The sequence below is a fragment of the Annulohypoxylon maeteangense genome (genome assembly GCF_022496945.1).
Source record: "Annulohypoxylon maeteangense strain CBS 123835 unplaced genomic scaffold GGS22scaffold_4, whole genome shotgun sequence".
Lineage (NCBI taxonomy): Eukaryota > Fungi > Ascomycota > Sordariomycetes > Xylariales > Hypoxylaceae > Annulohypoxylon > Annulohypoxylon maeteangense.
In genome coordinates, this window is record NW_025953251.1 from 1,547,059 (window position 1) to 1,574,696 (window position 27,638).

At 47.0% G+C, this 27,638-nt stretch overlaps 12 protein-coding genes across 12 annotated transcripts; 6 read left to right on the top strand and 6 right to left on the bottom strand.

The window, feature by feature from the left end:
• The first annotated feature begins 529 nt into the window (after window positions 1–529).
• GGS22DRAFT_110495 (MFS general substrate transporter) lies at window positions 530–3,158 on the top strand. Its single transcript, XM_047957932.1, has one exon. It carries the CDS (start codon window positions 756–758, stop codon window positions 2,766–2,768), a length of 2,013 nt encoding a protein of 670 aa, XP_047821345.1. The 5' UTR covers window positions 530–755; the 3' UTR covers window positions 2,769–3,158.
• An 18-nt stretch (window positions 3,159–3,176) lies between these two features.
• Window positions 3,177–4,566, top strand: GGS22DRAFT_157338 (uncharacterized protein). Its single transcript, XM_047960489.1, has 3 exons — window positions 3,177–3,962; window positions 4,051–4,346; window positions 4,418–4,566. The coding sequence occupies exons 1-3, from the start codon at window positions 3,487–3,489 to the stop codon at window positions 4,423–4,425; spliced, it is 780 nt and encodes a 259-aa protein (XP_047821346.1). The 5' UTR covers window positions 3,177–3,486; the 3' UTR covers window positions 4,426–4,566.
• GGS22DRAFT_157340 (uncharacterized protein) lies at window positions 4,567–4,882 on the bottom strand. Its single transcript, XM_047960490.1, has one exon. It carries the CDS (start codon window positions 4,838–4,840, stop codon window positions 4,640–4,642), a length of 201 nt encoding a protein of 66 aa, XP_047821347.1. The 5' UTR covers window positions 4,841–4,882; the 3' UTR covers window positions 4,567–4,639.
• Window positions 4,883–6,927: 2,045 nt separating this feature from the next.
• On the bottom strand, window positions 6,928–8,423 carry GGS22DRAFT_110549 (uncharacterized protein). Its single transcript, XM_047957934.1, has 5 exons — window positions 8,030–8,423; window positions 7,714–7,974; window positions 7,430–7,665; window positions 7,121–7,371; window positions 6,928–7,070 (listed from the first exon to the last, which is right to left on the bottom strand). The coding sequence occupies exons 1-5, from the start codon at window positions 8,106–8,108 to the stop codon at window positions 7,016–7,018; spliced, it is 882 nt and encodes a 293-aa protein (XP_047821348.1). The 5' UTR covers window positions 8,109–8,423; the 3' UTR covers window positions 6,928–7,015.
• GGS22DRAFT_110526 (uncharacterized protein) lies at window positions 8,202–8,825 on the top strand. Its single transcript, XM_047957933.1, has 3 exons — window positions 8,202–8,307; window positions 8,364–8,427; window positions 8,480–8,825. The coding sequence occupies exons 1-3, from the start codon at window positions 8,294–8,296 to the stop codon at window positions 8,663–8,665; spliced, it is 264 nt and encodes an 87-aa protein (XP_047821349.1). The 5' UTR covers window positions 8,202–8,293; the 3' UTR covers window positions 8,666–8,825.
• Window positions 8,826–8,894: 69 nt separating this feature from the next.
• On the top strand, window positions 8,895–11,565 carry GGS22DRAFT_157351 (putative caspase). The gene is made up of 2 exons (XM_047960491.1): window positions 8,895–8,962; window positions 9,083–11,565. Exon 2 carries the CDS (start codon window positions 9,105–9,107, stop codon window positions 11,031–11,033), a length of 1,929 nt encoding a protein of 642 aa, XP_047821350.1. The 5' UTR covers window positions 8,895–8,962; window positions 9,083–9,104; the 3' UTR covers window positions 11,034–11,565.
• Window positions 11,566–11,885: 320 nt separating this feature from the next.
• On the bottom strand, window positions 11,886–15,974 carry GGS22DRAFT_157355 (CHAT domain-containing protein). The gene is made up of 3 exons (XM_047960492.1): window positions 15,672–15,974; window positions 15,205–15,594; window positions 11,886–15,068 (listed from the first exon to the last, which is right to left on the bottom strand). The coding sequence occupies exons 1-3, from the start codon at window positions 15,749–15,751 to the stop codon at window positions 12,068–12,070; spliced, it is 3,471 nt and encodes a 1,156-aa protein (XP_047821351.1). The 5' UTR covers window positions 15,752–15,974; the 3' UTR covers window positions 11,886–12,067.
• Window positions 15,975–16,590: 616 nt separating this feature from the next.
• Window positions 16,591–18,837, top strand: GGS22DRAFT_157357 (caspase domain-containing protein). The gene has a single exon (XM_047960493.1). The coding sequence runs from the start codon at window positions 16,724–16,726 to the stop codon at window positions 18,596–18,598; it is 1,875 nt and encodes a 624-aa protein (XP_047821352.1). The 5' UTR covers window positions 16,591–16,723; the 3' UTR covers window positions 18,599–18,837.
• Window positions 18,838–20,322, bottom strand: GGS22DRAFT_157358 (uncharacterized protein). The gene is made up of 2 exons (XM_047960494.1): window positions 19,660–20,322; window positions 18,838–19,610 (listed from the first exon to the last, which is right to left on the bottom strand). Exons 1-2 carry the CDS (start codon window positions 19,781–19,783, stop codon window positions 19,090–19,092), a joined length of 645 nt encoding a protein of 214 aa, XP_047821353.1. The 5' UTR covers window positions 19,784–20,322; the 3' UTR covers window positions 18,838–19,089.
• A 1,621-nt stretch (window positions 20,323–21,943) lies between these two features.
• GGS22DRAFT_110608 (uncharacterized protein) lies at window positions 21,944–22,720 on the bottom strand. Its single transcript, XM_047957936.1, has 2 exons — window positions 22,548–22,720; window positions 21,944–22,482 (listed from the first exon to the last, which is right to left on the bottom strand). Exons 1-2 carry the CDS (start codon window positions 22,644–22,646, stop codon window positions 21,952–21,954), a joined length of 630 nt encoding a protein of 209 aa, XP_047821354.1. The 5' UTR covers window positions 22,647–22,720; the 3' UTR covers window positions 21,944–21,951.
• Window positions 22,721–23,146: 426 nt separating this feature from the next.
• Window positions 23,147–24,063, bottom strand: GGS22DRAFT_110619 (uncharacterized protein). The gene is made up of 2 exons (XM_047957937.1): window positions 23,640–24,063; window positions 23,147–23,571 (listed from the first exon to the last, which is right to left on the bottom strand). The coding sequence occupies exons 1-2, from the start codon at window positions 23,896–23,898 to the stop codon at window positions 23,300–23,302; spliced, it is 531 nt and encodes a 176-aa protein (XP_047821355.1). The 5' UTR covers window positions 23,899–24,063; the 3' UTR covers window positions 23,147–23,299.
• A 949-nt stretch (window positions 24,064–25,012) lies between these two features.
• Window positions 25,013–27,116, top strand: GGS22DRAFT_186355 (uncharacterized protein; the record flags this gene model as incomplete). The annotated part of the gene is made up of 3 exons (XM_047964442.1): window positions 25,013–26,611; window positions 26,675–26,722; window positions 26,784–27,116. The coding sequence occupies 3 exons, from the start codon at window positions 25,013–25,015 to the stop codon at window positions 27,114–27,116; spliced, it is 1,980 nt and encodes a 659-aa protein (XP_047821356.1).
• Window positions 27,117–27,638: the final 522 nt, after the last annotated feature.

Consider the following 27,638-nt stretch of genomic DNA (forward strand, 5'->3'; position numbering starts at 1 on the left):
TAACTTTATGAGTAAACGGCCGTCTTTCTATGGGATTAATAATGATAAAGGACATTTCACAATCATCTCTTACACATGAATATACACAATTAGATTTATTTGATAAAATAAATCTATTTTGATCGACCTTAGAAGTTGTTATTCCAAGACGTTAATCTCCACAGAACCTCTGACCCAGAAATCGGAAATCGGAAGGCTCTCCATATTGATCTAGTCCTATTGCGTCTCAGACTGGCTGATGTCATAGCGACTAAAACCAATCCACGATAATCCAAACAGTCGCCTTTCCGACTGGAGGTCATGCGGAGTCAAACGGGTGTCCCAATGATTTCTTAGTAAACGTATTGCCTACTACCTTGGTAGCGTCCAGCTCATCCCTCGCGACTCGATCTTGACCAATTACGACGCGCCACCATTCTACATGTGCCTCGGTCTCGTGGTAACATCTCAAGCCGCCCAGACCGTGTGACAACTTGTGCTCTTAGCTCCCTCCAACTAGTGGTCAAGACGGCTAAATTTGTCCGACCCTGGCCTACCGAACTCTTCAATTATTTATTCAACCCCCTTAACTCTAATATAAACATATAGAACGATTAAAAGTTGGCAACGACGGCAACAACAATTGTTTCCATATCCCTGGGCTCGCTTTCATCAACTACAACGAGATCCGGAACTCCGGGCCTGGGTATTTCCTCGCTCGCCATAGGCACTAGATACAAACGAAGCTTAGTCGCGAAAGCGGTACCGACCAATCGATGACCTCGTCATCGTCGAGCTCCTCGTCCTCGGACCACGAATCTTCGTCGAATCGCAAACATGATCCATCTTCGAAATTAGATAACAATGTCGATCTCGCGTGGTCGGAAAGCACGATAAGAGTAAATGCTGGGGAGGCTGCCGGACTGGATAGGCTCAATGAGAACTCCCCTCTGCTCTCCCCCAGCGGGGCCGAACACGACTTCCTACACGAGGAACACTCGAAACAAGCCGAAGATGAGTTCCAGAAGACTAAGAGCATCTGGTACCTCTTACTTCTGACACTTAGTCTCGGAGGATTGCAGGTTGCTTGGGCAGTAGAGTTATCCAATGGCACCCCATATCTGTTATCTCTTGGTCTGAGCAAGTCTCTTATGGCTCTTGTGTGGGTTGCCGGTCCGCTCACTGGGACTCTGGTCCAGCCATACATTGGTATGCTCAGCGATAACTGTAGAGTGTCTTGGGGGAAACGCAAGCCTTTTATGCTGGGTGGTGCTGCAGCCACGTCACTAGCTTATATGTTTCTCGCCTGGATTAGGGAGATTATCGGAGGATTCCTCAGCGTGTTCGGTGCGGATCCGGAATCTCGCGGCGTAAAGGTCACTATCATCGTTGTCGCTGTTATCTGGATTTACGTACTGGATATTGCTGTCAATACAGTACAAGCGTCTATTCGGGCTTTCATCGTCGACTGCGCTCCATCCCACCAGCAGGAAGCCGCGAACTCCATGGCTAGTAGGATGGTTGGTATTGGCAACATCATCGGTTATATTGCCGGTGGTATTAATCTCCCAAAATACGTCTGGTTTTTTGGAGGCAGTCAATTCAAGGACCTGTGTGCGATAGCCAGCATTTTCCTCTGCTCCACAATAGTGTTGAGCGTAGTACTCATTCCCGAGCGTAATCCCCAGCTCAGTGGACGTCCAGCTACCGGCCAGCCTGGTATTTTATCGTTTTTTGTAAAGATCTTCGCCGCTATAAAGAGACTCCCCCCACAGATATCCAAAGTTTGCGTCGTTCAGATTGCTGCGTGGGTTGGATTCTTCCCCATGCTTTTCTATACGTCTTCCTATATCGGAGAAATCTACGTTCAACCCTTTTTAGAAGCAAATCCCCACATGACTCCAGAAGAACTAGATGAGCTCTACGAGAGGGCAACCCGGGTGGGGACTTTCGCCCTTCTAATATTTTCTATCGCAAGCTTAGCAACTAACGTCCTACTACCGTTCTTCATCGACCCAACCTATGACAATAGTCCCGCTGTCGCCAACCCCCATGGAGAAATCCATAGCAACATTACGGGTGGGAAAAGTTTTCTGGATCGGTTAGTAATTCCAGGATTTACGCTACGGAGAGCATGGTTATTGTCCGAGCTCCTTTTCGCTGGGGCGATGTTCTGCGCTGTACTTGTCCGATCGGTTCAGGCAGCGACTTTCCTCATTGGCCTTATTGGTATTACATGGGCTCTAGCATTGTGGGCACCATGGGCCATTATCAGCGCTGAAATAAGTCGTCGTGATATATTATACCAGGCCCGGAAGCAACAGATGAGATCTCTTGCACGTGACCAGGACCTAGATTCTGCTGATTCGGTCAACGGACTCGACGAAGATTCGCGATTGAAGGCCGACGAAGATGCACCAGACCAGGCTGGTGTTATTCTCGGCATCCACAACATGGCTATTGCTTCGCCACAGTTTATCGCTACTCTTGGCTCCAGCATAATCTTCCGAATTTTCCAAAAACCAAGAGGTGTTCCTGGCGATCATAGTCTTGGTATTGTCCTAGCTTGTGGTGGCTTCTTTGCTCTCATTGCTGCGTACTTTATTCATAAAATCAGCGACGATATGCCCGATCCAGAAGTTGCTATGTACGCCGCGGAACAAGGCGATCTAATCAATTCCCGACCAGGCACATCACATAGCAAGAGGAGCATTAGCCAATCTCGAACCAGTCTAGATCGGGCGACCGAGGCCAGAAGTGGCAGTTATAGCGCTGGGTTAGAATACTAGGACTTGTCCGATGGGCCATTATATTGACCATAAGCACGATATCCACACGAAGTTGAGAACTTTGCTTTTTTGCTCTGCGCGTTCAGCAGTATAATGGTCTACGAGTAATGAAACACACATGTATTTCGGTTAGTTAGGGATTGGGGTTCTAGATGTAAATTGCCTCGGAGCGCTGGCGACTGCTGCTCATGTATCGAGAAATGTGTCTGTATTCTAGTTTACGAGGTTATTTTCAGCGTGCTAATAAATGATTGTTTAGTATTGGGACGTGTTCCAGGCCATCTTAGAAAACCGGAAATCCCACGGGGTATGGCGGAAATGCAGGGCGGCTGGCATTGGCTGCGATTCCCAATAGGCTAAATTCCCCTACGTATAATCCCCCATGTCTAATATAACACAACCACCAAGGCAAGATCATCGGAGGCTCTAATCCGCAGTTCTCTACACATTTTCCTATAGAATGCTTCACAATCGCCCAAACCCACGGTCCGGGCTGCCATCTTTAAATTGAATCTAGCCCGTGCCTGGGTAATCTCCATAATAAACCCCTACCCCGTACAGCTTTCCCCAGATAGGGTGTCAATGGCACGATGGAGGGTTACGAATGTATGGCAGAAGCCTATATGTATACCTACTTACCTATCATTAACCCCCAAGATCCAAAACCCGGTTCACCGTCTCTTTCGCCCAAACAACTAACTCCCCCAAGCCTCCCAAGATGAAAGCCTCCCTCATCTCAACGCTGGTCACAGCCGCCAGCGCAGCGGTCCTCTGGGACGGACGCTTTAACGACCTCAGCACAGCAGCGGACCTCAACAAATGGTCGTGGGGAAACCAAGTCGGGCCGTACCAGTACTACATCCACGGCTCGGGGTCGGTGGAGAAATACATCAGTCTATCGTCGTCGTACAAGAACCCAGCAGACACGGCGTCAAAGCAAGGCGCCAAGTTCACGCTCGACAGCACGGCGTTCTGGAACGGCCAGAATATGCGCCGGATCGAGCTCATCCCGCAGACGAAGGCCGCGATTAATTCCGGCAAGGTGTTTTACCATTTCAGTATTTCGCGGACCGAGGCGAATGCCCCGTCGAAGAATCGAGAACATCAGATTTGCTTCTTTGAGAGCCATTTTACCGAGCTGAAGTATGGCTGGATTTCGGGGGAGAGTAGGACGGAGAATCCGAATTTGCAGTTGTGAGTACTGTCGATACCTACGTATTAATTAATTACCTGGAGAAGGGGGAAAGGGGGAGAGGATGATGACAGCTAACTCCCACCCCAGCATGGTCTCCCAGAACTCAAAGTGGAAGACGGAGTGGAAAGCCAACGTCTGGCACAACGTCGCCTTCGAGATCGATTTCAGCGCCGGCACAGTCGGTTTCTGGCACTCGGAGGCCGGCGACCCGCTGACGCAGGTCGTTGCGCCGGCTAAGACTTCGACTTCGTCGAATGGTGCGGACTGGCATTTAGGTGTTCTCGAACTGCCGCGCTCTGGCTACTCTGACGGTGTGGAGGATTTCTACTTCTCGGGCGTTTATGTCGAGAGTGGGGCTATTACTACTGCTATTGGCGGTCCTGGTTAGTGATCCCCTGTTTTACTAAGTTATCTAATGCCTTTTGTGTGTGGTAGTTGAGCTTACACTTCCCAGCAACGTAAACCCGAGTATACCTAAGTACGATGAAACGAGGATATATTTGCATGGTGGGCAATGTTACGGGTTTTATTCTTGTAACTAGCATAGTTCAGTCTTGTATATACGAACAACCCATCCAAATCCCCCGTTTCCTCTTTTGAGAAACATATACCTATCTTCTAACCCATCATAAAGCTCATATTTGGTCATAATCTCATATCCCCATTCCCAACCACATCACTGAGTCGTAGCCATGCCATCATCGCACGGCCCAAGCATCGTCGCGATCTCCCCCGGCAAAGGCCCCCTTGACACGTCGTAGGACGTGAAGCCGGCGAAGTAGAAGCACACGATGGTGCCTTCGTAGCAGGAAGTGTAATCGCACTTCCCGGTGAAGCTTGCGGTCGAGGGGTCGAGTTGAGTCGGGGGGAGAGTCATGATCGGTTCTACGGTCACGCTTTCTGTCGGGTTCGTTGTGAGTTCTGCTAGGGCGAAGGTTGTTTGCGGAGCGCTGCTGCTGGTGCTGGTGATTAGGGGGATTGGTATGACTGTTTGGGTTATTGTGAGGGTGACGACTGAGTCGGTTGAGGAGAGTGAATATGGTAATGCCCAAGTCCTGCTGATGAGGAAGGCTGGGGTGGTGAGGAGGCCGTGGAGGGCTTTCATTGCGACTTGTTGGTAAGAATATGAGTTGGAAATCTTCTTTCAGGACTGGTGTTGAAGGCGTGTTCTACCTGTCTAGAATGGTTGTGATGTTTCCCCTTAAACCCCAGTCGAGAAGTTCTGTGTCTTGTTATATAACCACGTCATATCGTGCGTAAATGAGGCCGGTTCACGGCAAAAAAAACCATCACTGTATGACAATTCGTTTCTGTAACATCGCTCACCAGGCATGATCCACGCTCCCAACCACATAGCATCAAGAATCTCCCGTTACTAGGTAATAGCCCGTTGTTTGCCCATTCAACATGTAACCTTCAAAACCTGCCCGCGAGCAAAGGGATCCCAATTCGGCGACACAGGAGCGGCCCGAGTCGATGTTTGGCGGCCCTGGTGTGTCTAGATCATACTCGGCCGTCGCACGAGGAGGAATACTAAGACCCTATCTTGCCACAATTGTAAATTTGCGGTCAGCTGAGCCGTTGGGAGGCACACCTTGACGTCTGTCAGATGCTGCAGGTCTCTTAATGTTGATAGTCCCCGTCCCCTCCTCTCTGTAAGTTGACGACTCTCGTGAGACGCGGCAGGATTCCTGTCTTTGCCTCAAACGAAAGCTTCTCATCTTGACCGCCTAATTAGGAATATACCTAGATGTCGTAGCAAAGCAAAACTATAAATTTATAGCTACCTACCTAGGTAAGCGACCGAATTGAAGAAATTCACAATTACCCCTTGAAGGAAGATACCTAAATACCTAGGTAATCAGTGAGCTAGGGTACATACCTACCTAGTAGGTACATATAGGTACAATTACCTACCAGGTCTGTGCGGACACCCCCCTTTTCCCCACCAAAACTCATTAACTTCGAATTAAGATATATACCAAAGAAAAAATGGAAGAAAATATAGAAATCATATTTAGCTATAAAGCTTTGCTTAAAATTAATGAATTCTAAGTTTCATTATAATATATATTGATTTACATGTTTTATAGGCTTTAGAAGTTAGCTCAAGTACCCGCCGCACCAAATATATGAAGAATTGTAAGAAGTGATACTATCCCCAACTTTGCTAGGAAACAGCGCAACCAATATAGCTCTAAAAATTAGATTAAATATATAGATCGATAGCGCTGTCAAATTACTATAGATATATGCCAGTAAATATATCGAGAGTTAGTTGTCGTCGCTTACAAGAGTCTTTCAAAAGGGTGAGTTTTGGTGGAAAAGTAAGGAGTGTCCGCACAGACCTGGTAGATCACTGTAGGTATATTCGAAGATCAAATAAGACATGTACATTTTAGGAATATCGGCATAGATTGGATTGGGTCAAAGTCTGCTATAATATATGTAAACCAATCAGCACGAATCTCCATATTAACAAGCTGTTTTCTGGTTGTGGTCTCACATTGATTGAGTGGCTTGTTTGAATATTTATTAGAAGCTATTCCCAACGCTGCCGGCCCACTAAAGTTGTGAATAGCCTCACAAACCAATTAGTAGCTTAGTTAATGGATGGCCACCAGGCTCCCATCCAACCCAACCAACATTCCAATCAACAGCATTAGAAAGGTGTAGTTCAATAAGGCTGCAAGGGCGCACTACAATTACAAGGAGTTTTAGTGATATAATGCATTATATTTTATTTGCTGTCAATTCTAGGGCTGCCTGTAACAATAGATCTATGGATAGCGCATATTATCGCTAAATGCCCTGATACATACAGTGTCTTACGGGGCTTAATGCGCTATAAACCCTTGGAAAATAAGCCGAAATAGACAATAGCCCGAGGTACTATATGACCCACTATAACCCTATAAATTTCAATTGACTTTTACAACGAAACAACCCCTAAATTTCCAAAGTTACCTATATAGGTACCTACCTAGGTATGATTGCAATCTTCTCTATTTAATTCAACATTTAACATGGTCGAATTCCCAACTGCACTTTCCTAACTTCCTATTGTGGTAGAGCCAGAAACAAACACAATAAGAACGGTAGCATACCTAAGAAAGGTTATTAATCATCTGCTTCCTTGGACTGAGACAATACTCACGTAGCCCCAGCGAGAATCAACTCTATTATCTTCGACCTTGTTAAAAAGGAGATTATAGACAGATACGAGACTGTGAACAGAATAATGATGATGATTCGGACCGAGATGGTACTGATTGCATTGCATATCACGACCGGAACCATCAGGAGAATGATGATTAAGAGAATCAACACCGCGTTCGCGGCACGTCGGATCCAAGGTCCTCTGTGTATATATACATCCGGTCCGGCGGAAATATCGCGAAATAATTTCTGTAGGTAGGTAGTTATTAGCTAAGCGCACACCCCAGTGTCACAAAAGCTTTCTCACAGGCCGCAAGATAGATAAGTATCGAATCAACTTATCTTCTACCCACGATTCGAGCTGTAGGACTCCGCTGTCTGCCACAGAGACCAGAGAGACTAGCTCGCATTGATGGGAGAGGTATGACATCTCGTTTTTGGCTAACTGACCTGTCCCATTCACCCAGGTTTGTAGACTCTTTGTATCTTTTTGTTCTGCTAACTGTAGGCTTAATATCCGACCGGTTCTCTCGACGAGTTCATCTTGTTCGATTAATACCTAACTGCAAATGATCTATTAGGTATTCTTACCGTATTCAATTAGGGCTGCCTCTATCTCTAATAGAGTAGATAGACGGTCTACGTTTCTATCGGACCGGCTCACTCCAAGAAAAAGGGGGGATGTTTCCTGCTGGTCGATCCTTTCCAGCTGATTCTCGAGTTGCGTCAGCTTATCCTGCTTGAGCAAGAGAAGTCGGGCTCGCAGCTTATCGAAACGGCGAAATATGAACCAGGAGGGATATGATGACAGAAGCGCGGTGTAGCGGGGATACCCGGCCCTGTATTCTTCGACTATGGGTGCGGTTAGTGATTTTGGTAAGGCTCTTGCCTAAAGACGCATACATACGCATTCTACTGTCTCTGCTTCCCCCGCTTTCGGGGTCGTCCTGGGGGGTGGATCTAGAACGTAGAAAACGCCTCGCCATCGTTCCTTAGATATGTGAAGTAAGCGGTCGGAAAGTAAGGCTTTTTTCTCAAAGCAATCTGCCTCTGCCTCTGCCTCGTATCCCCGCACTGCCAACGACCGGAACAAGTATATAAAGGCAATTGCGATAGCCCGACTATTAACGCCTTTGTTTGAATAGTCAACCTCACAATATCCACAATAGCTATGTCGTCCGAAGAGTAAGTATCCCCACTGCGAAGATTTCAGCCTCGTCGGATGCTAACACGCAATTTAGGAACAACAAGAATACGTTTGTCTTCTCTGATGAAGAATCTCGTCCTCAAATCTATAGTAGCACTGTTAGTAGTTCCAGTTGAATCGTTTGCTTGCGCTAACCGAGCTTGCACCTAGACTGCACTGTTTTCTACCGGGGAGGAAGTGGAATTAATGAACTCTGAAGGATCCTTCCAGGGCACTTACTTCGTTGAACTAGTTTTCCCTAAGGATGGTCAATGTACTCTTTGCTTTAAGAACGGAAGACGTGCTCTAAATGGCAAAAGAGTACAGATGGACAGCATTAGGTTGAAGGGTACGTAAGGCACCTAGACACCTACCTAGGTAGATATACGTCCCACCGGGCGTAAACAAGGTCATCATCAGGCACATGTCATATGTATACTCTATATCCAATAGAAACTTTCTCTTGCTACACCAGTAGCGGAAGACAACTACCGATAAGGCGTACTCTGCCTAGCATATTCCAAAAAATACCTAATTACCTATGTTTTTATCATATAGATTCAATGCCTTGTGAGGCTCAGATGATACATTGCATTCATAGCCTCGTATCATTGCCTACCTACTATTTGAAGTGTCGGTACGCGCGCTTACCAGGTAAGTACCAGTTAAGTAGGTACGTAGGTAGTAGCCTTTGAATATCTTATTTATAACCACAAGTTAATCACCCTCATCTACTAGAAATGAATCATATCATTAACCATAGGTACCTACTAGGTAGGTAGTCGTCCCCTTCATTATGGAAAACCAGTCCGCTGTCCATAGACATTATGCAATTCTAATTGGCATCGACGCTTATCCGATAAAGCCCCTGAGGAGTTGCGTACGAGATATTCGCATGATAAAGGACTTACTTGACGAGAAACTAGATTCCGTTGAAATCCAAACCATCGCGGCAAGTGGAAGCGATGACCCCCACCGTGGTGCAGAATATGCCCCAACTCACGACAATATAATCTCAGCCATTGAAAACGTCAAGTGTAGAGCAAAACGAGGCGACTATGTCTATATTCATTTCTCTGGTCACGGGACTAGAATGAATCACCACTTGAAATACTCAAATCATTCGACTGGAGACTTAGCATTAGTTGTCCTCAATAAGAAACGTGACGGCAACGACTTTCTAAGAGGTCCCGAATTGGCTGGTCTGCTCAAGGCGATGGTTGAGAAAGAATTAGTCGTTACTCTCGTCCTAGACTGCTGTTTTTCAGCAAGCGTCTACCGCAATGACGACGGAGATGTTCGATATCTTCCGTACGATCGCATAGTGCCGCAGCCGTACCTAGCAGATCAGGAGAGCGGCCTCGTAGAAGAGGCCTCTCGTTCTACTCACAGGGATGCGTCTATGCGAGACAACTGGCTCCTAGATCCAGGCCGATATGCCATACTTGTCGCATGCGGACCCCACGAAAATGCCATGGTAGGGTCCGAAATAGAGAAGAATGGGAAATTGTACGGAGCTCTATCCTTCTTCCTGTCTAAAACTTTATCTATATACGGATTAGGGGGCAGACACATGGATATTCACCGTCACCTGTGCGCTATGTACGAGGAACAGCGCCAGCAACAGCGCCAGCAACAGAACCAGCAACAGCGCCAGGACCAACATCCCGTCTTCTATGGGAACGGGGATCAGGGTTTCTTCAACCCGGCCGATACGACTCGTGTTGTGAGATCGATCCCCGTGGTCGAAAGCAACGGAGGTTTTCAGCTGCTAGCAGGCCGCGCGCATGGAATCTGCAATGGCGACATGTTCTCTGTGTCTGCCCCGGCATCGCAAGGTCGTCTTAGTGACAGGGGGAGTTATGACGTTAAGGTCACCCGTGCCGGGGGTTTTACATCTGAGCTGTCGGGGTTTCCACGTAATATTCAGACAGGTTGGGTTGCAAAACCACTGATTTGTTCGTCTCTTGCACGTTTTCCAATCCGATTGGTATGCGATATCCCACAAGATGAATGGCTGGCGAAGTTGAAGAAACGATCTCTTGCCCCAATCGAAATGAACCAAGCCCCGGTATTCCAGGTCGTGCTGAGAGATGACGACAAATATGAGGTCCTGAACGAGACAGATCAGGTGATCACCCACCTGCCAACCATGGTGCGGAACCAAACTGATGCTGACCGCATCTGCGAAATTTTAGAACACTTAGCTATGTTCAAGATGATCAAAGGCTTGGCTAATGAGTCGGTTACAGCTGCTTTCCAACAATCATTTGACATCAAGATACTCAGTAATGAGAAACAGTTTGGCCCAGAAGAACATATAGAGGTACGGCATAACGACATCGTGGAAGTGGTGATGAAAAACACGGGGCATCAAGTTATATACGCCCACTTGTACGACTTGGGTCCTTGTTGGAACGTGGAGAATATCCTCCATGCCATCTACGAGGCTATCCCCCCAGAGAAAGCTCCATCCGATACCGACATAGGATTCAAGGGGTGTTCTACTAGGAAGATTAGGATGACAGTTCCTCATGTAGAACAAGACTCATGCGAAGATACTATCAAGATCTTCGTCACATCTCAGCCGACATCATTCGATTGGCTAGAGCTACCCAAGCTTGGCGAGCCAGGAAGGGGGGATGTTGAAGATGTGATCAGCCATCGTAACAATTTACCAGATGATTGGATGGTTTTGAATTTTCCTATTCGCATATCGCGGTAAACTTCTGGAACAAGTTGACAGAGTTTATTTCTTCGTTGTTGGTTCGGTTATCGCTTTTCATACCCTGTTGTAGGACTCGATTGGTAGCACGGGCTATGCTGTTGCTCACATAGACGACGGATTGGCTATCAAGCAGCTCATTCGTAATGGTAAGATCGATATTTTTGGTTATAACTAGATACCTATGTAGAGCTTTTATCAAATTAGCTAGGTATTTGACTCAAGAAAGATTCGGCTGTAACCCGTTTTATTTCTTTCCTTTCTCTCTCTTTCTAGCAATCTTAAGTATTAGAAATATAACAATTTGGCTTAATGATATGTAATACTTCGTACGTCCAAGTCATTCAGATCCGCATAATCCCCATTCCAGATCTAGCACAGACGGGTTTAAGCATCCTGGCGGATCTTCTTCAATCAGGTACTACCTAGGTGAATACGATTGAGAATATCGGAATATTGAGCACTAGGTACCTGGGTAGCAGAAAGGTTAAGAGGATAATATCTCGTAACCATTATATAATGTTGTTGAAGTTGATTTTGGATGTTGAATCTAACAGAGATGTGTTAATTAGTTATTAACAAACCTACCCCACTATAAGCTTACTACCTAGGTACCGGTGGAGTCATCCTTCCAACCAATTAGATTCGTTTAAAAGCCCTCTAAGGTTATGTACCGAAGGCTAGATTTTTAGCGGTCGGCGGAAGATACAGTATCCACTAGGTATTAATGTTGTGACGCCCAATTCGGTGGTGCCGGTGTGCCTGGACCTGGTTTAACTGTTGACCGAATGGTTCCAAGTTCTGTACCTAGGTACTTAGTATGTACTGTAATATACTGTCACTTGATCCGGGTTTATTTAGTAGAATTGAAATCTATTTCCCTCTTTTTTTTTTTTTTTTTTTCAATCGATAATCAATACCTAGGTACCTAGGTAGGTACCTGCCTACGTAGAATGTACCTAGGTAGGCTGATGCAATCTTAGATTCCGGATGAGGCTTTCTCCACTTCGGAGATAAGGATAAGCTTGCAATCTCTAAACGCCAAAATGAACGTAGGGAACCCAAAAAAAACCGGTGTACCCTCCTGTCTCCATCTTTGAATCTACCAACGAAGCATGTCTCCCTTGTACCTCTCTCTTGATCTCCACATCGCGCAGTTGTTTGACAGCTCGATGGAGTCCTCGACTGACTGAGGTATCTGTCATCCCCTCGTCGCGCAGTGTCTCATATAAAACTCTCGCTACGTGAACACAGTGCTCATCCGACACTTCCCAGAGTGTTCCCACGACGTGCCGGAAACCTGCAAGTTGAAGGGCACCAATGAGGTGGATTGCCTCATCGGCGAGATCTTCTGCCTCGTTAGACCCGGTCGAGCAAGCCGATAAGTAACCAAGGAACGGCGGGCTCTCTTGAAGTCTACGGTCGCGTAGGTCTCCTACCGTAAGTGGGTTGGTTTGCCAATCCTCAAGAAGCAAAGCACTTTGAGAAGGCTCCATTGGATTCGATCGCCCATGACCTGCAAAATGGAATATTTTGCATCCGCTTAAAGACTCCAATATATCCTCCTTGCGCAGTGTTGGTGAAGTTGGCATTAATTGAAGCGATGGACAAAGACCTTTCAACATACTCACTTCCTCCCCGGCAAATCTAAGAGCCCCATTCCCAGATAGTCCTGGTGTTGTGTGCATAGCAACCAAAAGTGCCTGATTAGACAGAAGCTGGGCGGGGTTGTCAAGATGGTGTCTGCGTCCGTGTACTAACGTCTTGATGGACGAAGCATATGAAGATACGACTCTGTCAAGAACGGTATCGGTAGACTTTTCAAGGTGACATCCCGCTGCATGAAGCGGTAACTGGCTGAGAAGCCCAGTAGGAATCCACCATATATGAGGACAATCTTCGGTGGATGTGGGCTCCTGAAACCCCAATGCGTCTAGACATGGGCGGCAAACAACCTCCCAGAGCCATTTCAGCGTCGGCATCATATTCGCAAAACGAGATGATCGCAGATCCCGAACTCGCTTTCGGACTTCTTCGAGGGTCAGATTACACAATTTCAGCACTCTGACTCGATTATGCTCGATAATGAACGCATCGCACCGATATGAGCTTAAATTAACGATAATGATGGGATCTGGGTCTGCGGCGGCAATCAATTCATCTCTAGTCGGAGGAAGAAGAAAGTTGTGAAACTCTGGCTTCGCACGGATCGTTTTAATGAGCTCGCCGAATCTTTGGTCCGCTTCGCGACGACTTTTTACGTGGGATTCCCAGAAAGTCGCATCGTCGCTAAGATTCAAAGATGCCAGTTTGTCTACTGGATCGTCTAACTCATCTCGAATCGATATGAATTCCCTTGCCAAGGTGGGGTACTTCTGCTTGAGGTCCGAGACATCTACGCGCATATCCATTAATACACTAGCAATAATGCCGCGACCGAGCTCGAGGAGTTTCAAAGCATGATATGCTCCCTCTTCGTCTTCCGCCTCATATAGAGATACAGCTGCTGCCGTAGAGGCCAAGCCAGCAAATTTTGAGAGCGTATCCTGCTTATCAGTATGCTTTAGTGACCGTGGACTCACGGTAGGGAGAAGATTCACAGCTTCCCTAAGCAACTGGCCTGCCTCTCCCCATTTAGATTGCAAGCAGAGGATTTCGGCGGCCCGATCAGCTAGGGAAATCCGCATAGATGGCGAGGCGGTATGACAACTCCATCCTTCTTTGAAATAGGAGAGCGCATGATTCATGTCATCTGCAGATCCCGTATTTTGAGATCGCCAGCAGAGGTATGTACCAAGGTCAATTAAGAAGTTAGATCGCTCGGGGTGGTCTTGAGGCATGATATCAACCGCCATGTTCCCCACATCAATGGCACGGTTTAAGTCATCCGCCGAACCCGTTTTCTTGAATCGAAAGGCAAGTAACTCTCCAAGGTTATGTAACCGAGAAGCTCGGGCAATGTTTTTATTTGTGATTTGTATAGCCAAATCCGCTGTGTCAATAGCACGATTCAGGTCGTCTATTTCACCCATCCGCATAAATCGTTCGCCGAGCAACGATGCGAGGTTATTTAAACAACATGCCCGGATAGGATTTTCGTCAGGCGTAAAATCTACAGCCTTGCCCGCCGCGTCAATTGCGCGGGTCAAGTCATCTGTAGAACCTGTTCGGAGACACCGCCAACCGAGAAATGCGCCAAGGGTGATTAGGATATTGGGTCGATCAGGGTGCTCTCGGGGTATGGCATTTTCCGCCATATTTACCAAATCGATAGCACGGTTCAAGTCGTCCAACGAATGTTCTCGCCTAAATCGTCTGCCGATCCAGAGTCCAAGGTTACGCATGTAACCAACTCGAAAAGGATTGCCCTCAGGTGTAGTGTCCACTGCTTTACTGAATTTGTCGATGGCATTGTTCAAGTCATCAACCGAGCCCGTTCTCAAAAATCGTTGGCCAATTAACTCTCCGAGAGTATTCAACCCAACGGCTTGATCAGAATAGTCTCGGGGCATTGCGTTGACTGCCATTATCGCCACTTCGATGGCACGGTTTAGGTCGTTCAAGGAATTCTCCAGTTCATACCGCCAGCCGAGGCAACTTCCAAGGTTGGTTAAGTATATAGATCGCGAAGGATGATTCTGATGTACGGTTTTTACCAACGTCTCTGTTATTTCGATAGCACGGTTCAAATCGTCCACCGAACCTAGCTGCTTAAATCGGATGGGAAGTAGAGCTGCGAGGTTACCTAAGCACGAGTTTTGATCAGGATGGCCTTCAGGTACGAGATCCACTGCCGTATTTGCCACCTCGAAAGCCCGATTTAAGTCATCCCCCAAACCTGTCCGCTGGTACAGCTCTACTAGTAGAGCCGCTAAATTCCCGAGTGCTGTGGACATGGGGGATTTATTTACGATCTCCTCTGTTATCCGAATCGCTTCCCTCAGGTCATCAACGTTCCCAGTCTGCTTGTAGGCATGGCGGAGTATTACCGCTCGATAAAATGGTTCGTCGCTTTCGTCGGATGTAGATACGCGACTGTTTATTTAATTTAACATGTTAGTATCGATATTTCCAAATGAAAGCATCCATCCATATCCTCTTGCACAGAGAGATGTATCAAGACTATAACAAGGCTCTCCTAATCGGGAGATCAAACGAAACTCGGGCATACCCATTTTCTTCTCGTGAAGATAATTTATCTTCTAGGAAGAGGTTGAGCTGGAGCTCCCAGGCCACCATCATGTCGCCGATTTGGTGCCGTCGAGTGCGATCAGAATGATCAATCGTTAGAGTTTCATTCCATTTGCGCGTTAGCTGAATGGCTTGTTGAAAGTGTTCCGGTGACCCCGTCCTTAAGAAGACAAGAAAACAAGTGTAGATTTGCAATTCAATGTGTTTGTCGCATGCTGAATCCTCGTATGTCAGTGAGAAAGAACGGAGCTCTTCATCACTCATGCCACGAAGGCTAGAGGCTATCTCCTCGTCGATATCAAATAGCCCCATCCAACCATCTTTGCCAGCCATGCCCAACTCATCTACGGGCGTCTGAGGCTGGCTCGGCCTAACATCAATTGAAGAGTCAGTATTGCTACTTGGGGGATGATTACCTGCTAGGTACCTAATTGGGGAGGATATTACCTTGGAGCTTCGATTTCCACCCTTCTGTCATTGGATTCATTGGTAGAACGTACGGCCTCTTCCTCTGGTGTTGGAGCCATAACTTTGTATTGAAGAGAGGGGTAAGAATTGTATATAGGAGTATGAGTTTCCTTGGTTTAGGGTATGAAAGGTGTTGAGGTGTTAAAGATGAGGTGAGAATATGTGTGAGACCTGAGGGGGATTCTACTTTTATACTTAGGGAGTTGCTATTAACCTTCGTCCTTACTTACTAGGTAGGAGGTAGGTACTAATTACTATCTATTCTATAGATATGTTCGCAGGTTTGCCTCATAGAATGCCTCGCATTATACAGCTAGTCAAGAGTCAAGGTCATTTGGTGCGCCTAACTTTCGTCACCGCATTTCTGGACGGGAATTCTGCCTTTCAAATACCTATAAGGTAGTCATCGGCGACGGGAGGCCAACAACTACCACTACTCTATAGCGATAGCCTATTCATGGCGTCATTCGGAGTGTGTAAAACCTGCTGGGGTTTGGTAATTATGCCTTAGTCGCCCAAAGTCTGAGGCTCATACTCATGTATTACGTGCATACCTGCGCGTCATATACCCCTCTAGGAATATATCGGACTCGGTCGGCGATCGAAGACTCGGCGATGTAGAGTTCAGATGCATGCGTGTACTACGTATGATTGGCGTGAACGATAGGTAGCCTGCAGATAAGAAGATGTAAATGATACTCTATCTGTCTAGCCTCTTACATCACTCAAGTATTTGAGTAGTGGCTGAGGTTCAGTTGAGTCTTATTCCATACCCTGTTCTTCAGCTGACTACTTTGTGCACTTCTAGGCAGGCTTCGGGGTATAGACAACGGGAAAAACTAGGCATATAGAGATGAATAGGTGTAGGTAAGCATCATAATCGCGATCGGAAGGTAATGGTAACTATGAATCAGATAGGCAGCCTGGCATAGCTGTAACTGAGTATATAATCTGTCTCAATTCTTATACGAATATGGACGAACTACCTAAGACGAAACTCCAGAAATATTGTAACATTTATCCTATTCACTATGTCAACTCAATCTTCCCAGAAGCGATTTGCCCTACTCGTCGGGGTGGATCTATATCTTGATGATAAGTCAGGAACTTCTAGGATAAATAACCTAGAGGGGTGCATCAACGACGTTCAAATAATCAAAGAACTTCTTAATAAATTTGAATTTCACAAATTACGAACTCTTACCTCCTCCCTGTCTTCAGAAAGTCGCACTGCTCCCTGTGAGCCAAGGGAATGCTGGCCCACATACGAGAACATCAAGAATGAGTTCCTCAAGGTAACTGAGGAGGCCAACGCCGGTGACCTCTTCTTTTTCCATTTCTCGGGTCATGGCGCACGATTGAAAACGGCATATGGGTCGTCCGGTGGACGTACGGATGATCCATCTTTACTACCGATGGACGTCTGTTGTGGCAAACCAGCGGTACGCGGGTGGGAATTGAACGATTGGCTACAGACACTGAATCGAAAAGGAGTTCAGGTCGTTGTCAGTCTAGACAGCTGCTATTCGGCCGGTGCTTGGAGAAATGAAGGTTCCCTTCGAAGTCCGACAGACTGGATACCCCCTCCCAGCCTCTCTATCGGCGAAGCCGCAACCAGAGGGCCACTGAGTGAGCCAAACAACCGCCATGGGCAGCTCGACATATCTTGGGATATCAACCCAGAAATGTTTACGATGATGGCGGCCTGCGGGAGTCAGCAAGCCGCGGCAGAGAAGGCCATTGGCGGTAGAACATATGGTGTATTTACCCACGCCCTATGCACTTTCTTCGAGGAAAATCAAGCAATCACGACATATCCCACATACCGCACTGTTCACGATAGCATAGAGAGACTTATGTCACCACAGACCCCTCAGTTTTACGGAAGAGTCAGGCTGGCGTTTTTGGGACAACAGGAACCATTCTCGGTGGCACCTGTTGTAGCTACAGTGGATCGAAATATAGCTACACTTCCAGTTGGAAAGCTTCATGGGGTCGAGAAGGGAGCAGAATTCAGGGCTTTCCCACCTACGACTGCGGGTGTTCTCTCAATATTTGAAGTTGGCGACGTAGAGAGCAAGGCGAAATTATCGTCAGCATCTGCGACCAATTTAGTCAAGCTGTTCCCACACCGATGGAGTTCGGGGAAGATCTCAAAAGTCTCGGTCCAGGCGATTCCCCAATTCCAGAAAACGCTGTACGAAGGCCTAGTGAACAAGATCGCAAGCGGTGTCGAAGTAGGTGAAGTTGCCAACTTCGAGCAAGAACATGACCCTAGTGTATCCATATTTAGGCTGGCGAAGACAGCCAATGGTGGAATCGACATTTCTGGGCCGTCGCCACTGATGGGTTATGAAGGACCAGTTCGTGGGTTGGAGATCAAAGGCGAAAGTGATGACGCGCAAGCGCAAGAGTCAGCGATCGCGTTATCGCATTTGGTTCGCTTCGAGCAGATTCTCAAGCTTCGGGATTATAAGTCCTCAGAGAAACCACCATTCAAGGTTACCATCGAAACGTTGGGTGAGAAGAAAAAGTTCAGATTTGAGAACCAAGATAAAGACGACCTGCACTTCACTGTCATAAACTTAGGTCCTGGGTTTCATATCGGGCAGTTGTATCCTGCAGACGACCACCCAAAAACCATACCTAAAGGCGAGACAGATTGGTTCTCCTTCTGTTTGTCTGTACCAGACGAGCTTGAACGGGATGGAACAGGTCACCGTGATATTATTCGTACGGTCGTAACCCGTCACGGGAAGCTTCTGTGCAAAACCTGGGAACTGCCTGACATTTGGAACGCCAAACAGGCGTTCGGGCCATGGCACAGCGGTCCAGTCAGAAAGGCGGAGTTAGTTGAGGACGACTTGTGTTGGTGGATGCAGGATGACGAATTCAGGTCTTCCTGAGACAGTGCATAGATTTTCGAAGGAAAATGGCATAAGGCACCTAGGTACCTATTGAATCGGAAATATAGATGGGATCTCTGTAGAGAAGCGTGCAGGGTGGACTATATGATAGACGTTCACGGGTAGTTTCATGTTGTTAACCAGTAGGTTATTATCTCCTTGAGTTTTTCCTAATATTTACATAGAAGTCTCTAGAAATTTACTTAAGTTACTCCTTCCGATTCTGCTCGGACCCGAGCAAAATCAACATTTGTTGAGCTACGGAGTTCGGTGCAGTTCCCAATCCGGTTAATCTCTAAACCTTATCAATTAAAAAAACCATAGAAATAAGCAAAGTTTTAATCCGAAAGGCGTAAGTCTTTATTAATTGATGAGTGTACTTTCAAAATTATCATCCTTCTCGCAAGAGCCATTTCATATATAATATTGTATCATCGCTATGCCAAGAACGAGGGTTAAGAGCGAAATGGACAATGACACCATGTCCCTCTTTAAGACGGAAAGACTTGTCTGATTTCGACGGGCTGGCAAGTCGGGTTGTGGGGTGGTGTGCTCGACGCCCATGCGACCGCCTGGTAATAGTAGCTGGAGTAGTAGATCCAGCACACATACCACTGGTAGTACGCCTTGCCGACGCCGCTGGGGAAGGGGTTCGTGCCCGGGGTAAACGTCGAGTCATCGATATAGGCCCAGCTGAATAGCTTGCCATCCGCATCGAAACCAACGCTCAAGCCCTGCGAGCAGGAGCCGCTAAAACCGAAATTTGTCGACGCGACATTGCTGTTTACGGAGTTCTCCAGGCTGAGCACCTGCGGAAGCAATCCCGAGCCGCCATTTCCACCCGTGTAGGGCAATTTCCATATGAGCTGGCCGACCTGGGCATCGTCCACCGTGGTGTATCCGGTATAGTTGAACCAATACTGATATGATTGCGCGTTGGTGTCGGGAACTTGTCCCGCGCGGTAACAAAGCCCCTCAAGGGCAGCCCCAGTGTGGCACGATAAGGCATAACCTAGATTATGTAAGTTTATAGTATTGATGCAATTTATTGCAATACTAACCAACGATAGAGCTGTTCTGTTGACCAACGATCTGGAGATAGAATGGCCCAGTCTGGTTTGTGTCTTGTGCGGACACTATCGAGGCAGCAAGGCCGAAAAGCAAAGAGGAAAGTTGAAACTTCATGATGGTATTGATATGCTAGAGATCTAGTTGTTTTATTTCCTGCCGACAATGGCTATCTTCGTGTTAAACGCGAAGGCAAGACCTCCATTTTATATCCCGATTCCCGACAACTGTTTGATATATCAAACGAGGGATGGTGATAATCACGAGGTAACCGTGACGATGGAGAACTGAGATCGAAGCGGTGGAATAACTCCGTCTTGAGGCGGCGATTAAAGGGCGCCTCAATATGATTGGCCTGGTCGTATCAGCCGCTCTTCACGTGGACGTTAAAGACCTAAGGTGAACGTTTCTCAGAACCGCGAAGCACTTCGACTGTTACTCGGGTAGGTAGGCTGTTTAGTGAGAATTGGGTCAGTAAATTCTCGTATATGCGGTGCGACATCGTATGCCCTCGGCCCGGCCCTATAAGTTTCTATCCTAATCACATCGGCCACATACCGACCCATCGCTAACTGTAAGATTAGCTTCGATACACGCTAAGCGATATCAGTTGTTAAGTAGAAATCTAGAATCCATGTAAGAGAGCTACCTAATACATTATTTGGGTTGGGGTTTTTCTTTTTTCCCCTTATCGCGATATCCCATTAGGAGCTTCATATTAGGCGCCTTTTACCGATTCGGCGTTGGCCGTGGTAAGCACTAGGTAACAATGGGGTAATTGGCGATGTATTTCGAAAGGAAAGGGTAAGTGTGGCGGCGTTGATTGAGGCTAACTTATGGTCTCGCTAGACAATCTGGTGAGCTGACTCTAGCTCAACCTATGACAACTCGGGGATTTATTAGAGAATGCGACGAATAACGTCATTGTCGCTGAAGATAGATCGAGGCTAAGACGGGAACGGCGCTCCTAGAGCCCAGACTGGCCATTTAAAGTGATGACCTGGAGGTACCTAGCAAGAGTATTTACCTAACGAAGAGCCCGCCGTAACGTCGCAGTAGTGGAAGAAATACCGCGTCCTTGCATACCTATTCCAGCGATCATGATGGGTGTCCGCAACAGTCTATCATCACATCAGATGGCCATATCGTCAGCAATACGAATAGATGTTTTAATGTTCTTTCACCCCTCACTTATCAAAGAAACCTGCGTAGGCAATTATCATTAACGACTCAAGAAGGGATCATAAAATTAAGCAGTGGATATATGGACCATTGGTGTTTCTACGAAACTAGGGAAGACCCCATTCATATCATCACGTTAGCGATTACTCGTCTATCTAGTCGTTACAGCCAGCCGCGGAGTGTGGAGCATACTAGGAGACTTAGGCTTGTAGCGTTAGGAAACACGGTGGTAAGAAATGGCATCAAGCTGATTGCCTACCCAGGTACGTACGTATTAGAACCCTGAATCCCGCATAGTCTATACCCATCACAATGGTTTGTTACACTGATCATAGCGTCACCTATGCGGTCTATTGACTCAAATCTTGCTTGTGTGATGTTTATTACTCATGTTATCCTATACCTGGTCACAATCTGGGATATCTAAGAAAACTTTCGGCCATCATGAAGTCTATTCTTAGGCATAGGTTGGACATCAAGTTGGTGATTTAGAATTGTCTTGAAATCGGCTTGCGGAAGCCCCTCGTGACTGACGTCGTGGTACCGATGAAAATCTCCGGGGGAGGCTACGATATCGCCAGCGTCGTACTGGCCAGTGACCACCTAACAAATAGGCTTCTCCCATACCAATATCGCTGCTATAGAGACCCATTCATCAATTCGTATTCGGAATTCCGGATATACTTCTTGGCTCCCTAGTTGTGAGAACTTCCGATGTTCAAAGGATAACTCGGAATAAGTGGGTCGTCTTTCGGCCGACAAAATAAGCCCCTGTCTTTAGGCCGTTCACACGGGATATCGATCCCGGGTGTTAGTGGAGGGCGGCGTCTAGCGTCTAGAAAGCTCGCTTAAAAAGGGGACTCAACCATCCGATCGGTCCTCAAAGTCTCTCGCGGGTCGACGGAGCTCGAATTTCGGTGTCTCATATGTGGACTTCTACCCCCACTACTCCACAAACCAGTATTAAAGACGGCTATGATCAAGATGATGGAAGATATTGTCCGGGATTGGCGTGTCGGTTCCAAGTGTCCGCCTTTCCCCAACATTGCAATGGCTTGGTCTGGAAATACTGCGCGATATTCTCGTAGGGCAAGCCCAGGTAGTTAAGAAACAGCACATGCGCTCAATCCTGTAGGTGCTACGTTCATAGGTTTTCCTTGCTTTTCCAGGCCCGGCACATGTCGGCTGACAAACTCTACGATGTTCCAATACTGACCCTGATCAGGGCCGTACTCGGTATCCTTCCATTGCTCTCGCGGGGGATACGGCGATTTGTCGAAGGTCAGGCGAAGCTCGTATCTCCAGTTAGAATGGCCAATGCAAGCAGGTTCAACGAAGTTGCCTTTCTCAATTCTGACGGTAAACAACCTGGTTTGAAAGGCGTCATCTGTAAGATTCCTCTCATTGATACCATTGCCTTGTGCCAAGACAGATGTTTCTGCTACCTTTGGTAGTCGCTTGGTGAGGGTTATCTCAATATCAAGATGACCGAGAAGTTGAGGGGCTTTATTCCAGACGGTGTTCGGAACTTGATTTGGAAACTCAACAATTTGGCTTGGACCATGCGGTGGCTTGATGGCCTTCCACTCGATAACTGCTAGGATCCAATAGTTGAAGTTGGAGCGGCACCATAGCTTTCGGCTGTTAGCGACGGATAGAGACGGGTAGAGACATGCGGTAAGCACAGGGATCAACATACCTCGCCAGTACCGTCCTTGTTGAATTTAATATGCCTACCATCTGAATTATGGTACCATTCATCCCCCCCGGAAAGGATGGAGCGAAGTGCTTCGTTCATACTGACGATGAAATAGAAAACAGAAAATAGAAAATCATCTTCAAGTGACGGATGAAGGTATTAAAGAAGAATGAAATAAAGAGCTGCCTGGACGGCTCAGCAGCAGCTTAGATGACACATACCTGCTGCTTGTTTGTTGGTGGCCCGTGCTCTATCTGACCACCTCACCTCACCGGCTCAGCTCCTCAGATTGCCAGTGCGGATTCCTTCAAAAGCTCGGTGACGTGACATCATTAGCAAGCCACACTGTCTCAGGTATACATACCTATCGGCAAGCACAATTTTTACATTCTAATGTTAGAATCATCTTCCTACTGTTGCATCGAGCCATCTTTTTGAGCTTTTAATGAGATGACGAACTCCCTCCTTGATTGCTTATTAGGTAGGTGATATCTTTTTCACATTTCAGGGACAGCTCGATTTGGCATAGATTGCCTGCGGCACTGTTAAGTTACAGTAAGACGACAAACACAAGGTCACGATGCGGTTGGTAACTAGGGCCATAGGATCTTATGGGGGCAAACTATATCACACAGAGACGGCAGTATACGACTACAACAACTTTCAGTTTCCATAATTCTTACATCTATTATAGAGTATTATCTTGAAATTGAATAATCCCGTCGTCCTCTGCCTTCGATCTTATCATCCCACTATGAAGGGTTGACATACTGTGGGGTGCCTTTTACGTTGGTCCAGCTATACCAATCGACATCGCCATATACGCTAATCTCGCCGATTCCTTGTTGGTTCGTCTTCGCGGCGCATTGGACATTTAAGTTCAAGCCACCACTTTTTCCCATCAACGATGATGGAATCAATATCTGCAGCTTTTCGAATTGATGGATCTGGCTTAACAGTACCGTATTCGACGTCGTAAATCCCGGCCCGCCTATCCCGCTCAGGTATGCGTCCCTGTTCGGCTCTTCACATAACTTGTCAATACAGGACTAGCCGATAAAGGGGATGACTTCGATAGAGATCGAAACTTACTTCCTTTATTATACCATAGCGGTGTACAGCCATCATCCGCAGTCTCGGGTACCCATGCCTTGTTGACTAGATTCCAGGCAGTGGAGTCGGCGAGAATAGCGCAGTCCCAGTTGGAATCCGACATAGGCCAATCTGCACGGATGGGACTTATATAAGCACCAGGTCCTAGTTGTTCGGAGCTGACACCTAGTTCGGGGTTGTAAGTGAGAGTATTCCCAGCATCGTGATATTTCTGAGCTTGTTTCTGTGAGAATAACATCAGTAAGAGACTTCATATGCTGGAATATTAGGTGGCTGGAAGTCTACGCCCTGTACTCAAGGGGTATATATGTACTATCTACGAACCACTACCTAGAACTAGCAACTCAACCAACTAATTAACACATATGATACTCATAACCTGCATCTATTTCAACATCATATAAATGGGTTCATGTTCGGCAAACAGAAATGGCACTCACTGGGGAAACAGTTCTATAACCGACAATGATGCTCGATCCGCGCTTATCCAAGACAGAAGCTGCGATCGAAACAGCAAGCGTTAAAGCCGTCAAGAGTTTCGTATACGATACCATCGTTATGTACTGAAAGAAGCATACCTAGGTAGCTACTGAAAAGAGTGGTTCGGATACCAAGATATCTTTAAAGCTTCAACATGGACTTTGTTTCTCTTCGCACATCGTCTCTACGCAGTTTATAAAATGTGAACGGACTGACCAGGCCATGGAATTATAAACTATATCTCCTAAACATAGATCCGCGGAATTGGCTGTAAACGTAAGACTGCGATCCCATCAATCCGTTACCCCTGCATCTCGGTTGATAGGTGCAACTCAGCTATGCAACCTTACAGCTGAGCTGAGCGTCTAGCTAACAAGATAATAAGGCTACAACAACGTCATGCGGCTGAAATTGTGAGTTTCAAATGCTTTGGCGAGCGGCAATAAAATCCCATAATCTCCTCAATTTCAAGATATTCATTTGATATTTCTATTTTAAGGGCAAGTCTTGAGCTTACCCCTTTACATCACGCCAAGCTGGTTGTCAGCTTGAGTTCGTAAAAAATCTTCAATTGTGTCGCTTTGCATAAGAAGTAGCAAGATATTTATATTCATAGAAGCAGCTAACACTTGTACTTAAGGATCCAAGAAGCATCTGATGATGTGTAGTTTCCCAGATAATAATAGAGGCCACTTCGCCAGTCGTTTCTTTATACCATGAACGCCACAGTTGTCATATCCTGTGAGCAATTCTCTTCTTGAACTTGCAATATATAGCCGTGCGATCGGTAAGTCGCACCGGGGACATCACATAGTCTCTTATAATCAGGGTTCAACTATACTTCTACTTCTTCCAACCAAACATCACTCGTCATGCCTAACAGTACGCCCTCTTTGAGGGCCTTGGTGCTTCTTTGCTCTATCGGAGCGGTAACTGCATCCCAGGGCTTCTACCCACGTTTCGCCAATTTCAGCATCCCTATATCGGGTACAGTTTCAATCTCTCGCAGTCTAAGTTCATCGAGAAGCGTATCCACTAGTAGCCTCTCTTCCCCCAGCGGAAACTTCTCAAGTCAAAGTTCATCTATCATCATAAGTACCTCCACGAGTACCTCCGAAAGCTTATCGTCCCGAATTTCTGCCTCTGCATCAACCAATTCCAAATCCCAAACCACATCTCCCAGTAATTTCACCAGCTCTACAAGTTCCTCATCTGGAAACACATCTAGCGGTTCTTTCTCTAGAAGTTCTCTGACTGGAAGTACCTCCGGAACAACATCCCCAAGAACTACGTCATCAGAAACAACCCAATCAAAGAGCACGCCCAACAGCTCGAGTTCCATTTCTTCGACGAAACCAGTCGTAACGATTGTGACGACAGGTGGAATTACCAAGACGTCAACTCTCCCACCCTCCAGCATCACACCACCCCCAACCATTACCATAAACTGGAGTACGGTGACAACTTCCACTACGTCTGGAGTCTCCACAGCAACTCACGACTCACATGGCTGGCCTATCATTCCCATTCTTCACTGCTGGTTCTGTCCTCCAATCGGGGGCGGCGGTGGAAATTTCGGCATCGTGATCCCCGGCGTTAAGGGTCCCGGCATCCTACCTCCTCCCCCGGCCAATATTATTTCATCCCTAGGATTCTCGGCGAATATGCCAACCATTACGCTGGACCCGGAAGGAGATCCTACTTATCCGACAGAAGAACTCACTAGTTCACCTACCAGCCACGGCTCTTCGGCCTCATCCAACTCACCTAGCTCTTCTACGAGCTCCTGCACCCGTACCGCCACCGGATATGATTTATACGTCACATGTACCTCACTCACGGGCTCAGCGTTGTTGAGCACTTCTGTAGGCTGCAAGACGTCCACGCGGACAACAACGGGATGTGAAATAACGACAACGGCTTCGACGACAACCATAGCTGCTTGTCCTTTGAGCGCATCGGCAAGCATCAGTTCTGCGGACGAAAGTGCGCGTGCAGCTGCCGGCACAGTTGTTAGTGGGACAACATACCCTCTTGCTTTCTGGCCAACGGATTCCCTTGTCCCGAGTGGCTTCACCATTTCGCAATTCGGGAGTATATTCGAAAGTTCGGTCTCCAGCACGTCGAGCGCAGCCCCTAGTAACACCAGTGCTCCGACTAGTACTTCGGGTTCGCATTCCAGTAGCTCGAGTATTCCTTCCAGTGTCTCGAGTGTAACCCAGAGTAAATCGACCGTTCCATCTACATTCTCAACCTTGAAATCTAGCGGTTCTACTTCCTCCTCCGTAACACGGCCAGTGACGGTACTTAGTCCGTCCTCATCGACTCCAAATCGTTCGAGCACTAAGCTCACATCCAAAGTGACGTCGTCCCAAGAAACGTCCCAAACCTCAGCCACCTCCACCAAGCCCGTTCCTACGACTTCAACAAAACCAGCGCCAACCCCGACCGCAACGTGGTCTCTCGCTGCCGTAAGTCGAATACACTAAGCTCACCAGAGCACCCAGCTATCAGTGATCTAACAACCCCCACAGTACAACGTAGACTGCGCCGCACAGAAAAAGTCGAACGACTTTTCTTACGTAAGTCCGAATATCCTACCTCCGATTCCCACCACCTTGCTAACACTATTCCCGCACCTAGTACACGCTAGAAGGCTACGACTCGCAAAGCCCAAGCGAAACCTGTATCAAGATCCAGAGCTCCCTACCCATAAGCTCCGACACGACGAACTCGTGCGGATGGTTCGAGGAAGCCGGGTCCGTCGGCCCATCTTCCTGCTCTAACGGGAAGTTCAGCCAACCGACCTCTTTCTTCATCCGCCAGGGTTTCTGCACGATATACAAGGGGACCGATTGCACAGGAGTCTGGAACGGGATCGATTCTCGCGATTACACGGGCTGTACAAGCGTCAAGGACGCGTTTGTGGATCTAGGCGGTTGGGGCTCTATGAAGTGTTTTGCGTATTCGTCGTAGTGGTCTTAAGGGACGACGAGGAGGAGGTTTAGAGATAATAAAGAAGGGCTCGGCGAAGCCCCTTAACCCCTTTTAAGCACTAAATCAACGGCTCTACCAATGCGAGGTTTAAATAAGGTTCGTGAATGGGTCTTCGGTGGAGTAGAGAAAGGGCTAGCAGGGGTGGGAAAGCGTTACCTTACGCTTAGTACGGATGGTTCCTTTTTAGGAACTTACTTGGAAGCTTGGATAGCGAGTTTATAGATCCCCTAGGCTTAATATACTAAGAGAGATGATGCATTTTTAGGGTGTATCGAGGAAAATGACATAAAGGTGTTGGAAATCTTCATAGTAGACGATACCTTTAGATAACCCCTCTTTCCTTAATTATATAATCCACCCCTCATTGTCGTTGCTGGGGTAACTGGGTAAGATAGAATATAAACACTAAATTTATTAAAAAAGATATTTGTGAGTATCATCTAAAGAGAAGTATTTGAACAATGATACGACACTCATCCTACAGCTGATAGAAGTCGTCGA

Excerpts from the sequence above, each read along its gene's own strand:
- GGS22DRAFT_110495 (XM_047957932.1), top strand. The coding sequence starts at position 756 with ATGACCTCGTCATCGTCGAGCTCCTCGTCCTCGGACCACGAATCTTCG.
- GGS22DRAFT_157338 (XM_047960489.1), top strand. The coding sequence starts at position 3,487 with ATGAAAGCCTCCCTCATCTCAACGCTGGTCACAGCCGCCAGCGCAGCG. Across the intron at positions 3,963-4,050 it reads GAGAATCCGAATTTGCAGTT|CATGGTCTCCCAGAACTCAA; the intron begins GTGAGTACTGTC and ends CTCCCACCCCAG.
- GGS22DRAFT_157340 (XM_047960490.1), bottom strand. The coding sequence starts at position 4,840 with ATGACTCTCCCCCCGACTCAACTCGACCCCTCGACCGCAAGCTTCACC.
- GGS22DRAFT_110549 (XM_047957934.1), bottom strand. The coding sequence starts at position 8,108 with ATGGCGAGGCGTTTTCTACGTTCTAGATCCACCCCCCAGGACGACCCC. Across the intron at positions 7,975-8,029 it reads AAGCAGAGACAGTAGAATGC|TCGAAGAATACAGGGCCGGG; the intron begins GTATGTATGCGT and ends CCGCACCCATAG. Across the intron at positions 7,666-7,713 it reads GGCAGCCCTAATTGAATACG|ATGAACTCGTCGAGAGAACC; the intron begins GTAAGAATACCT and ends TAATCGAACAAG.
- GGS22DRAFT_110526 (XM_047957933.1), top strand. Across the intron at positions 8,428-8,479 it reads CTCAAATCTATAGTAGCACT|ACTGCACTGTTTTCTACCGG; the intron begins GTTAGTAGTTCC and ends GCTTGCACCTAG.
- GGS22DRAFT_157351 (XM_047960491.1), top strand. The coding sequence starts at position 9,105 with ATGGAAAACCAGTCCGCTGTCCATAGACATTATGCAATTCTAATTGGC.
- GGS22DRAFT_157355 (XM_047960492.1), bottom strand. The coding sequence starts at position 15,751 with ATGGCTCCAACACCAGAGGAAGAGGCCGTACGTTCTACCAATGAATCC. Across the intron at positions 15,595-15,671 it reads GTGGAAATCGAAGCTCCAAG|GCCGAGCCAGCCTCAGACGC; the intron begins GTAATATCCTCC and ends AATTGATGTTAG. Across the intron at positions 15,069-15,204 it reads TCTTCACGAGAAGAAAATGG|TCGCGTATCTACATCCGACG; the intron begins GTATGCCCGAGT and ends TTAAATAAACAG.
- GGS22DRAFT_157357 (XM_047960493.1), top strand. The coding sequence starts at position 16,724 with ATGTCAACTCAATCTTCCCAGAAGCGATTTGCCCTACTCGTCGGGGTG.
- GGS22DRAFT_157358 (XM_047960494.1), bottom strand. The coding sequence starts at position 19,783 with ATGAAGTTTCAACTTTCCTCTTTGCTTTTCGGCCTTGCTGCCTCGATA. Across the intron at positions 19,611-19,659 it reads ACAGAACAGCTCTATCGTTG|GTTATGCCTTATCGTGCCAC; the intron begins GTTAGTATTGCA and ends TACATAATCTAG.
- GGS22DRAFT_110608 (XM_047957936.1), bottom strand. The coding sequence starts at position 22,646 with ATGAACGAAGCACTTCGCTCCATCCTTTCCGGGGGGGATGAATGGTAC. Across the intron at positions 22,483-22,547 it reads ACAAGGACGGTACTGGCGAG|CTATGGTGCCGCTCCAACTT; the intron begins GTATGTTGATCC and ends AACAGCCGAAAG.
- GGS22DRAFT_110619 (XM_047957937.1), bottom strand. The coding sequence starts at position 23,898 with ATGTTATTCTCACAGAAACAAGCTCAGAAATATCACGATGCTGGGAAT. Across the intron at positions 23,572-23,639 it reads GCTATGGTATAATAAAGGAA|AGCCGAACAGGGACGCATAC; the intron begins GTAAGTTTCGAT and ends AGTTATGTGAAG.